At 30.1% G+C, this 12,508-nt stretch overlaps 1 protein-coding gene across 1 annotated transcript; it reads right to left on the reverse strand.

Moving 5' to 3' along the window:
• Positions 1-1,811: 1,811 nt before the first annotated feature.
• Positions 1,812-6,549, reverse strand: LOC129877584 (probable plastid-lipid-associated protein 13, chloroplastic). Its single transcript, XM_055953105.1, has 7 exons — positions 6,187-6,549; positions 5,435-5,556; positions 5,269-5,352; positions 4,514-4,610; positions 3,312-3,534; positions 2,813-2,865; positions 1,812-2,283 (listed from the first exon to the last, which is right to left on the reverse strand). Exons 1-7 carry the CDS (start codon positions 6,436-6,438, stop codon positions 2,194-2,196), a joined length of 921 nt encoding a protein of 306 aa, XP_055809080.1. The 5' UTR covers positions 6,439-6,549; the 3' UTR covers positions 1,812-2,193.
• Between the last annotated feature and the right edge of the window lie 5,959 nt (positions 6,550-12,508).

Here is a 12,508-nt window from a genome sequence, read left to right on the forward strand (position 1 = left end):
TATACTCATTGCATGTGACATATTTTTTTTAGTTATTTTTAAAACAATGAATATTTTTAAATTTAGAAATAATTATTAATTTTGTACTTCTCATTTTATCCCTGATGAAAAACTTTTATAAGCGGATGGTCTATGGAAAACAGTCTATCTATCTTCGCAAGATAGGATTAAGATTGTGTATACTTGCACCACCTTTTCACACCTCACTTGTAAAATTACACTCGATAGGTTGTTATTTGTATTGCTACTGCATTTGGCTACATTTTATTGCTATTGAATATATGTTTTTCTTTTTGTTGTTGTCTGTAAGATGTTTCACTCAATCACTAGGTTTTTTGTTTCTTCCATGTGGACCTTTCTTGAAGTATATAAAGTCTGATCTTACCTTAACAATTATATATCTGCAATTTGGCAAACCAACAAAATATACTTAGAAAAGGATATTTTACTTTTATCATAAGTTTCAACATTTCTTTTCACAGATAATATTCCAGCAATTTGACTAAAGATATGTATATAGCACCCCAAATGTTATTCTTTGTATCTTATGATCTTTTAACATATCACAACATTTCCTATAAATAAGTGTCATTAATTACATACAAGTAATATAAAAATATTAAAATTTAAAACATACTAAATATAGTGATATAACGTTCTTTTAAAAACAAACTATAAAGAAGATTAAGACATATAAGAGTAAGATGGAGAACAACATAAACCGTATCTCCTTATGGATGAATAAATTTCGTATATGATCACTAAATTCTATCCACTGTAAAATAGAGAACAACATAAATAGTATCTCCTTATGCATGAATTAATTTGGTATGATCACTAAACTCTATCCACTATAAAATGGATTTACATAACTATTTTCTCATATCAAACTAAAAAATAATTTTGAACAATATTTTGAATGATTACATGAGTTGGAAGGTAACTTCTTATTTACTTACATTAGTTATTTTTTGAATTTGGTTACTTTTTTTTTCCATAATGGATGGTGTTGAAATTTGGACTATTCTAATTTCATCTAAAATTTTAATTTGTCATATTACATAGTTTTAATCATTTTAACTTTTCAAAAGAAATAAATTTGCTAAAGGAAGTTACTGTTTCCAAGTTAGTATTATAAAATTCGTTTAAGTGAACAAGAAGCAAAATAGTTGGAGATTATGATTGTTTGGATTCTGATAGCTCTATTATATCACTCACTAAAATGATTAAATCAACCACAATGCAAACGGCAAATGGGATTTCATCGAACACCTTAATTGCAAGCTGACAAACATATAAAAACAAAAAGGAAGAATCAATTGAGTTTTATTTTATGTTGGTTTATTTATGTCGAAAGTCATGACCTTGGTAGACAGAGTTATCCGGATCTGTTGCCAGTGAAAGGTGATAAATATCCTCTAAAAATAGAGATTATGGAAGGTAATTGGAATTCTAATGTCCTGTTTGGAGTTATCATTTTATTTATTTTGGAGAAAGTACGTACATATATTATATTAGGATAATTTTTATTGCTTAATTGTAAGATGGAATATTAATATTTACGTTATTGATACCAGTCTTACACGAAATTTACTTATAGGGTGTTGCTCGTTTTTAAACCTTATTTTAGTTTATATTATCCAAACAATGAAGTGTTAAGCTGGGTTTAGTGATCAAGTTGGCAACTATATATGATGTAAAACCAATCCAGAGAGGAATTAAAATTTAAAATTAATTTCGGTATTAATATCATTTAGTTCTGATAATTGGCAGGGCCATTCTTGTAATTGTAACTGAGGAACTATCTTGATATACCTGTAATAATTAATACAGACAAACATCTCTATAACATCATTCTCATATAACACCACCTTACTGTAACAAGTAACAACCAAGCTTTTCTCATAATCGATTTTTTATGTTATATTTTATCTCTATATCCCTTGTGGTCAGGCCCTTCCCCGGATCCCGCGCATAGCGGGAGCTTTAGTGCACCGGGCTGCCCTTTTTTTTATCTCTATATCAACTTTTACCTATAATAACAACCATCCTTATAACATCATGTTCAATGCTCATCATCACATTCAATCTATACAATACTTGGTGAAAAAGATGTAATATAACTTTTAAGTAGATGTTAAAATACAGCTGATGAGAGAAATGACCCGGTTCTATCGGAGAAAGTTGAGCTCCTCAGCTCTCATAATCCGATATTGGTTCAGGATCAGGGGCCGGATCCAACCTTGTTAGGACCTCGGGTTCTCCTGCAGTGTTCCTTGCTATCTGTTTTCAAACATGAAACAACCAACATCAGAACTTTTCAGTTCAATGCTTGCAGTATCTGCGGATTCATAAGCAAACAATCAACTGCATAAATTCATCAAAGTATTACTTGTATAGTGTCAGTTTACATTATAAGAGTACTCAGTTATCAAATTAGTGAAAAAGCTACAAGTTACTCCCTCCGTTTCAATTTGTTGGTCTTACTCTACTTTTTAGTGTGTTTAGAAAAGAACGTCTCCTTTATTTGACAACTCTTTAATTTTAACTTTCAACCACAAGATTAAAGAACATTAAGGTACATTCTACATATCTTTAGTTTAAGACCACAAGATTCAAAAGTCTTGTTTACTTTCTTAAGCTTCGTGTCTAGTCAAAACTAGACAAGCAAATTGAAACGGAAGGGGTAATAATTTTGTAAGACAATGATTGGCTCTGTTTTGGCATTTATAAAAGGATTGCTGCATTTTCCACTAATGGGAGTATTTCTAGTCTGATAAGCAACGAATAGAACTAATGAAAAAGGATTTACCAGTATCTCTTCATCAAGGTAGGAAATCATAACAAGTCTTTGAAACGCCTCACCTGTAAAAAGTAGTACTAACATTTAGATATGACTAAAATAGTAGCACAAATATAAATTTAGGAAAGGTTAAGCGCGCCAAATTTTATTGGAAAAGCAGCTGAAAGGGACTGAACAACCAGGAAGAGAGATCTGATTGGAACCAAGTATATTGGACAGATGCCGTTAACGAGTGAATAAAGAACTCAAAATTCCAGACAAAGAATGGGACAGACTAAGCGAGATGAAGTGGAAATGTTAAAAAGATAAATCACACTTATACCTTCATTTTTTTCAAAAGAAAAACATAAGTTTATATGCTCATAGGTCTATAAATATACTTATGAATAGTGCATTATTACTCATATTTAGCTCTCTTATCAATATACACTACCTTAGTCTAAATGGCTTAGACTTTGTCCTCAGTTGATAACAAAGATCAAATCCTAAAGAGAGATTAAATGCTTACCAAGAGGAATTTTCAACCCACGGGACACAGTGTCTCTGAAGGGAACAGGAACAGGAAGTTGTTGGAGAGTGTTAACAGCCTGATCCAAAGCACCCCTTAGTTGTTCTGGCACGGTATCCTCATCTACCTTCGGAGTTTCAAATATCCCTTCAACATATTCCTCTTTCATCCGAAGAGGTCCCTCAACAGAAAACTTGCTGGAGAGAACAAATTTATTTTCGATCTGCATTCCACCATCATTATATTTATTTCCTGTTAAAATTCATGATCGGGATATATGCAACTATCTCTTCATGATGACCAGAACTAATGAAAATGTACAACACAGCAACTTGAGGCCTTAACTTGCTTAGATCAAACAGGGTTATAGATAATTCTTCTTAATTTTGTATTAGGGATAAACTTTGAGTATCAGGCTAACTGAACATTAGCATTTAGGTTCAGGGTCAGTGTGAATCAAAGTATACTCAAACCAGTTTAAATTTGTTAAACTAGAAAAACTTATTTAGTAAATTAATATGTTCATATGCTCTAGCAGTCAATGGTCTCCCAAGGCCTGCATTTTAGTGTGGCAAAATAGTTAGGTGACTTCTTCCCATCTTCCTAATTCATCCTTGGTGGGAAGAGTTATCCGGTACTAGTGAAGTGATCTAAGTGCTAAGTGGAATAGCTAAGTTACGCGCAAACAGAACCTGATACCATATTACAGTGGAATCGACTATGCTACTTCTTTGTTTACTAACAGTAAGTCTACGACACTAGTGTAAAAGTATCAAGCTTTATGCACAAATACATTTTTTCGCGTCCATATCCGGGGGCTAGCAGTGAGCTTATAAAATCACATCCATCAAATGACTGATACTACTTCAATCGGTCTTTACTCTTTGACTTTTTCCATCATTACTATTTGCTAGTTCCTAAGCAATTTTCTTTGTTCCTATCTATCCTTTGTTTCTTGATTATTTTCCATAGTGTTAGATTACACGAAGCACCGACTACCAATGAAGTATGAAGCAAAGGTTGGGAAAAAACTAGAATGCATGTTAGCATCCAGTTTTAGCACTGCATTGTCTAAGAAAGTATAAACAAATTCTGCTGGCCTTCTTTTCCTTCCAACTTCTAATTAGGGAAAGAGAATTTTTTTTTCTATTTAACCATAGAATATATGTTCTGCATATGAAATGTAATCACATATGAATTACCGAATTCAACAATTTGACATGCGCAATAGCAGTCCCATATCCATTTCTGATTAGCAGATCTAATTTTGATAAATTTGCCAATGCCGATGGAATTCTCCTGCAATAGCACAATATTCGAACATTAGCAGCTATTTGAATCAAATAGAACTTCCACTAGGATGCTAAAGCTCCACCAAACGTAGCTAAATCCGCTATCCCTGAGTATTTTTCATTCCAGTTCTTAATAATTTGTCTTTTAGCGCAAACTTGAGGTTCTAAAACTAGGAATTTTCTAAACCTCACATTTATCCTACACTATCTTACAACCTCTTAATCAATCTGAAAGAACTCCTCTCAAATTGATGGTTCAATAAAAGATTCTCCTTTAAATTGTTAATCCTCAATTAAATGCCTCGGTATCACTCTAGCAAAATTTCCAACAAGTTCAAGCAAACTTGGCACTCACGAAGAAGGATAAACTAAAACAAAATAAGTAGCTTCCCTATTAGGTACACACATTTATTTATAACCTAGAAATTCATTGTTTTCAATTTCTAGATATCCCTTCTATCCTTCACCACTTTAAAACACCAGGCTTGTAACACCAGCCAAGATTCGCATTCGTGTTGTGCGCCTGCAACACATCCAGGCCACCAGGGTTATAATACCTTTGCAGTTGAAACAAAGTTCTGAGGGAAATATAGGTACATGGTAGCACTGCATGATATTTAACATAAGTGGATGTAATCCAGCAAAATGAAAAAATAGATACTTGCCCAAATAAAAGCCTGGTAGCCAAGAACACCGGGCTTGCAGTTCCAAACCACTCAAAATTCCATAGACCTTCCAAATATGGAGACCTGTATAGCTGAAAACACAAGTAAATAACTTATCAAGAAGCTTGAACAATGAAATTGCACAATCAGATTTTAAACACCTTACGTTGTAGGTCGTGGTGTCGGATTAAGTCTCTCAAGTGCAATGATCCTCTCGTTCACATCAATGCATTGTCCCTCTGTTGTCCTCCCAGTGACCACTGCCTCAAAACCTCCAGCATCTTTCAACTATTGTAGAAAAACAAACACAAGTGCTCAAGGGACTAATACTAAGTATTACCTATATAAGACTGATACTAGTATTATTTTGTGAGTCAAACCATTTCCTCAAATAATTTCCAATTACTTAATTATAAAACTGTTCTTTTATACTGCCTTTTGTCCCAATTAATTTGACATAGTTTGACTCGACATAGAATTTAGAAACAACAAGAGAGTTTTTGACACAGATAATAGATATGAATGAAATATCAAAAGTACACTACAAATAATTTGTTTTGCATAAACAAGAATCTAAATAGGAGTATAAAAGTAAACTACTTTATAAATGACTGAACACATCGATAGCCCATCAACTTGCTAATAAATTTCATTATAATACTCGAATGATGAAGATACCCCCGGCTCAAATTTCGAAAAAGTTTTTATTTTCCCCAATATTCTCAAGCACCCATTACATAAATAAGTTAAAGAACATAAAATATGTTACCTCAGTGCTTAGCTAGGTCAATTTTAACAACATTTCTTCAGCTAAATAGGCGAAAGGTTGAAACTTTAAGAATCAAAATCATACTTTTTAGGTAGATGAAACGAAAACAAAAAAACAAAAAGGGAAATTGAGAAGGTACAGTAACTCACAGCAAGTAACAGAGATTCTTTAGCTGAAAGTCTTTCAATTTCCTTAAGAAAAGGAGAAGAAGGTCCTTCTGGCGCCGTCTGGTCAGTCATAGCTCTGCAAACCCTCAATTTCTTCCGTACATTTCGATAATTTTCCGGCAAAATTGTGATGGAAAGTAAAGAAGAAGATGAAGAAGGGAGTGGAAACGACGACGTATAGAGCGGATTCCGGCATGAAAACGGTGGTGCCAAGTTTTGAATTAACATCGCCATTTGTTTGGGGGAAAATCTCTTCAATTTTTCTACTCTTATTTTTTTTGAAACTGAAGTTCTTCATGGGTTCATCTCCATCACCCACCTCTTATTTTTCTTTAGTTTTTTTTTTTTTAAAAAAAACAAATAGATTCAAATATCAAATTTACACATATAAATTGTGTACACAAAAAAACGAATTAAATGAAAACTAAACTAAATTGATGAAGAAATGAACATGTATGGTTAGCTTGGTAATTAGCTTAGTTTACAATTTGTAAAAAATCACAATATTTGATTTTTGTTGGCATTAGACAGAGGATTTATGTTATATATATATATATATATATTGACCAACCAATAGTGTAAAAAATTTATTTTTTTAATCTATTATAAAAAAGTTATTCTTCTTATTCTTGTCTATTATCAAGTTTGTCATAAAGATTTATCTACTATTATGAGTAATATATCCTGGTTATATATATAAATTTATATAGTTGTAAGGCTTCTCGGTCACATTGATAGTTCAATGTACTTATTAGCGTCTAATTTTAAGATGTGGATCATTCAAAGTACATTAGTATTATGTACTTCTTTTGTTCGAATCGGGATTTGAAATCAAACTCCTTCTCGATAGGATAGATGAGGCGATTCGGGCGAGATTCAATGTAGATCTAATTTTTGATTCACTCGTGAAATTCGAACGGTTTAAGGGGGACCACCATAACTTCTCTTTTCTCGAGAATTCATACATCTCTTATTAGTGTATGAACAACTATCTCTCTAGCACAAATTTAAGTTGAACCTCAATGAAAAAATAAAATGGATCACCTAAAAACGGCTCTTAAGAAAAAAATCATTCTAACTCGCCCATATATTACTCTTTATAGTGGACTCCTTTGAAAACATTTCATAACATAGTGAGATATTGCGATTTTATGACATATATATGCACTTATACATGTATTTGTGTATCTAAAAGTTCTAGTCTCACTGGCCACACATACATTTAGTCACATATACATTCAACTTCTCTTTTGAATATATATAATTGACCCCACACACACATATATATATACACGTAATTTTAGAAAATATTCTTCTCCATATCGAACACACCCTTAATGTTGTTGACAATGTGGTAGTGGATTTTCTTGAAAAAATGGTATTGAAAGAGGGTCCTGAAATAAGTTTGGGCTTCCTCATCAATCTATAAGAAACAAGCCCAGCTGAAGAGCCCAGAACTTGTCTAGGCATTCTTTCTAGGGGAATTTTCGCATATAGCCACTCAAAAATATCTTAATTATGCTTCATAGTTATAATTTGCTAATTACGATTCATAACTATAGTTATAGCAGCATTAGTATAATTCACGCAGCATTTATGTACGTTTGTATAATTCTCTATATAATTTATAGTTTTTGTATAACGTTTGTATATGTCACTATATAATTCATGCAGAATGTTTGTATAATTCGCTATACAATTTGTAGTGTTTGTATATTTTGCTATACAATTCGATTCGCGCACAGTGTTTGTATAAATCATGCGAATTATACAAAACTCAACTGTATAATCGCGCGAATTCTACAAAACTCAAACTCTAATTACAACTAGATGTTTACCGTGAGCCATAATTAATTCAAACTATAGCTATGTTAGCTAATTAATTAGTATATGTTTCCTTATCTGTGCAATTTTCCCTTCTATAACAATTGCTAGTATTCAAGATTGATTTTGACATACTGAATTGTCGTGCCAAAACCAATTTTTTACATTTTGATAGTAGATGATATTTATAAAATAATACCAAAATACTGAATATTAGACAAAGATACTTAATTATATATATTCATATATAGTGCATTATTATAAATAATAAATCCTAATATAATTTAATAGCTAGAAGGACTAACATTCTTTATACTAAAAGCTTCCTGCCTTTACTACTAACTATTTAATTACATGTAATCATATAAAATATAGATTACTCAAATATATGTGTGTCGAATTAATTGCCAACCAACACAAGACAATTTTCATTCATTTCAAGTATGAAAGAATTTCCACCAATATCGAAGTTATGGTTCTCAGCTATGTATAAATCGAAGTCGGACAAATAATGGATATCAATTTACTGTACCGTATAAATTAAAATCAAATTTAAAAATACTGAATCATATCAAACTGATTTGATATATGATAATTCATTTTTTTTTAAATTAAAATTATCGAATCGAAAATTTCAAAGCCATAAATTTTTTAGTTATTTGGGTTTACTGTTTATTCAACTTTTTGCTCATTTTTTCAATTATTTTTGTAAAGAAAAACATGGCCTCTTTGCTAAATTTCTACGTCAAATTAGCAGTAGGAACTTTACTTCTAAGAAAAGGATCGTATATTTATAAAGAAGAAAACCTCCATTATAACTAACAACACTATAATAAACCAAAGATTTAATCACTGTAACAAAAATAATCTACCATCAACACAACTTTACTTTTACATAAATGAATAGAATTCAATTATAGTATGTTGTGATTTTAATATGTTTTTTTATAGTGAATAAAGTTCAGTGATCATATTTGTATCATTAAACTTCAAAATCAAAGAAACCTTCAAGCAGGTAGGAAAAAAAACAAATAACAACATTCCGTTAGAGAAATTAAGAGTTGTTCATCATAAAATGATCTTTTTTCTTGATTTTAATTTTTGATTAATAAAAAAATATTTTTTTAAAATAATAATTATTAGTTGAGTGATTGTTTAAGAAGAAATTAAAGACTCCAATATAATCATCACTTTTGACACTAGACATTGACAGCCAGCATAAAAATTACTCCGTTGAAATTTTAATATAATGTCCCCTTTGAATATTAAAAGACGTAAGAAATTAAAGCTTACCCAACAATTTTGGATTTTAAGGTATACATATACTTTAGGTCTCTATACTTTATTGGTCGACTCTTTCATGATAGTTTTTAACTATCCCATCAAGGTGAATAATTACCTATAGAAAATAATAATTAATATGGGCACTATAACATTAAGTATGAGTTCTCCCAAACTCATTAACTTTCATTCAAGTTATATATTAATGCGCATTTTAATTTGATCTCAATTAATATTTATGTATTTTAATTTTGTGTGTGCACAAGTAGATATTTAAATTTGTATAAAGTTGAACAATTAAATACATTCATCCTATATAACGTCTTATAAATCAGTTTAAGTGTATCTCACCTGAATTATCACATAGAATATATATATCTACTTGTAAATTATAAACTTTAAATTTTTAAATCGAGATTAGACAACCAAAAGTTTTTGAATCAAAGAAATTTTATCAAAAAGTGGAAAGGGTATCAAAAGTGACCTCATATATGTTGCATCAAAAGTGTTGTTTAAAGGGGAATTAAAGCACAAATTTGATAGTGACAACTATATAGTTATGCACGTCTAAAGATTCATTTTTCTCACATGAATTGTCTATAACTTTTTTTATATAAAAAGTATTTAAATTCCCCACAGCCATTAACTAGATGGATATTTATTTTATTCTTCAGATTTATTTATTTTATTCAAGGATTATACAATACGCTTTTGAAATCCAGCTTTCACCATTATTGCTCAATAAAGGATTAGACATTTTTTTTTGTGAGTAATTTATTCATCAATAATTAAATATGCCAGATCATAAAAAGATGTAAGAAATTATATCATTGATCCCTTTTTATTTTTCTGTTTGAAGCAAGTTTTGTTGGTTTTGATCCTCCAACCTAATTGACTCCGAATAATATTATAGAGATGTAAAACAATAAAAGAAAATATATAGATATAATATACTGATTCTAGATTCTGAATTAATCTTAAATTATTCATTAAAATCAATATTATTAGATAACTTATTTTGATCGATCAAAAGTATGTTAATTTCATAACCAGCGTAGCTACACATCATACTTATAGGGTGGATGTGGGGGCAGTGGCGGACCATATGGTGTCCACGGGTTCATTCGAACTCTTTTCGACAAAAAATTATACTATTTATATATGGTTAAAATATTCTTTTATGTATAAATAGTAGATGTCGAACCTTCTTCGACTAGTTCGTGTGTCTATTTTTTCAGATTTTGAACCTTCTTATTAAAATTTTTGATTCCGCCGCCACTGATGGGATCCTTCCCTAATTAACTAGTCATAAGTGATGATCGCGACTTGATTGTGAGTTCTATTATAGTAATACCGGCGAATTAAATAGATTTTGCTAGGCAAACTTATTAATATCAAAATTTAATTCATGAAAATATAACTTTAACTTATCGTATCGAATGTACAAATTGAACTATAGAAATATAAAATTTGTCGAATTTAATGTGAGTGGACATCCACCCCCACACGTGAGGAAAAGAGGCCGACATGATCTCTTGAAGGTGGTAGGGACCATAATTCTTTGCTGGCAAGGGTCCACCTACCAATTCTTAGTAGGAACTTTTTTTTTAAGATCGAAATTAGAATTTAAAATTTATGAATTTAATTTAATAAAATAATTTTACATTTATATTGTTTATATTTTTCTTGGTATAAAACAATTTTTGAGTGTTAGATATAGTTTATACCATAATCATTATAGATGATTTTGAATTTCTTGTTTAAATTCATCATATATTTATTGTGACCTTAGACATTAATCTCCACACCTATTTTATTATAACTATTATGATTATAAATGCCTAATATATTACTATATTTTATAAAATAATCAATTGAATCTTTCTATTTATAGGAGTGCAAAAATCAAACCGATCGATAAACTGAATCGAAAAAATATTATTGGGTTATTGCTAGTGGGTTATTGGGTTAACGGATTTTTAATGATTTTATAAAAAACAATTATCAGATTAACGGTTTGGTTTCGATTTTTAGTATTGAGTTATTGGGCAAATCGATAACCTACTAAGACAATAGTAATTTACTATTTTACCCTTCATAAATATTAATTATTAAATATTAATAATTAACTTAACTAGAGATTATATGTTTATATCACTACTTTACATAGTCTACCCATTTTACAGTACTACTTCACACCGTTTTAGTCTTTACTCTTTTTTCAAAACCTAAAGATTAGTTTGCAATTGTAGCTTTTGTAAGTTTGTAAACATATCTGTAATTTAATTAACATAAAATTTTTTCATATTATGTTTTGGATGTAACATATAATTGATATAGCCTCGTACTACATCTTTTTTTATTGATGCAATTTTTCATTATCTTTCTTGCTTCACTATATCAAAGCATTTACAGTTGATTTGCTTGTTTCACTGCATCGCGCTAAATTGATATAGAAATGAGAAGTCATATATTTATTTTATGACCATTTTCTTATTGGATAAATCAAAAATCGATAAAACATATTTTATTATTTTATTATTAATTTAATATATTTAAAAATAAAACTCAATAATACATAAAATCAAATGAAATCGAATTATGCACACCCCACCCATTTATGTCCTTCCGATCCGTAATGGTAGGAGGCATCCCTACATTCCTTTTCCATATCGTCCCCCACAACGTGTCATTATTATCCTCACCTACCCCACGATGTCATTGACAGTTAAAATCACGAGAGCTATTCATTTTTTAAAATTAAAGTATATATTATGAAAAAAATGCTAGGGTCACCCTTCACATGTCCAATTTGCCCTTTTGGTCTAAACTACCTGAAAATAATAATAATAATAATAAAAGATTTTTAAAAATTATAATTTTAAACATAATAAAATTCTTATGTAATTATAATTTTTTTTATACATATTATAATATTTATATTGCTATAATAGTCTTTGATTAATGGTAAAATAAGAAGTGTTAAACTAATAGTTTCTTTTATTTTTAGTCTGTATTAAATTAAAATCAAACAAATAAATTGAAACAGATTTAAGGGATTGGTTTGGAGTTAAATATAAATGTGAGGGGTAAATGTGTCCTAACAAGAAAAGAATCAAGGCAAAAGTCAGACAGCGTATATCCACCATGAATATGATGCTGTCATGAGGTCCACTCACTTGCTGATATAATGATAACC

Source organism: Solanum dulcamara, chromosome 12 (assembly GCF_947179165.1).
Source record: "Solanum dulcamara chromosome 12, daSolDulc1.2, whole genome shotgun sequence".
NCBI lineage: Eukaryota > Viridiplantae > Streptophyta > Magnoliopsida > Solanales > Solanaceae > Solanum > Solanum dulcamara.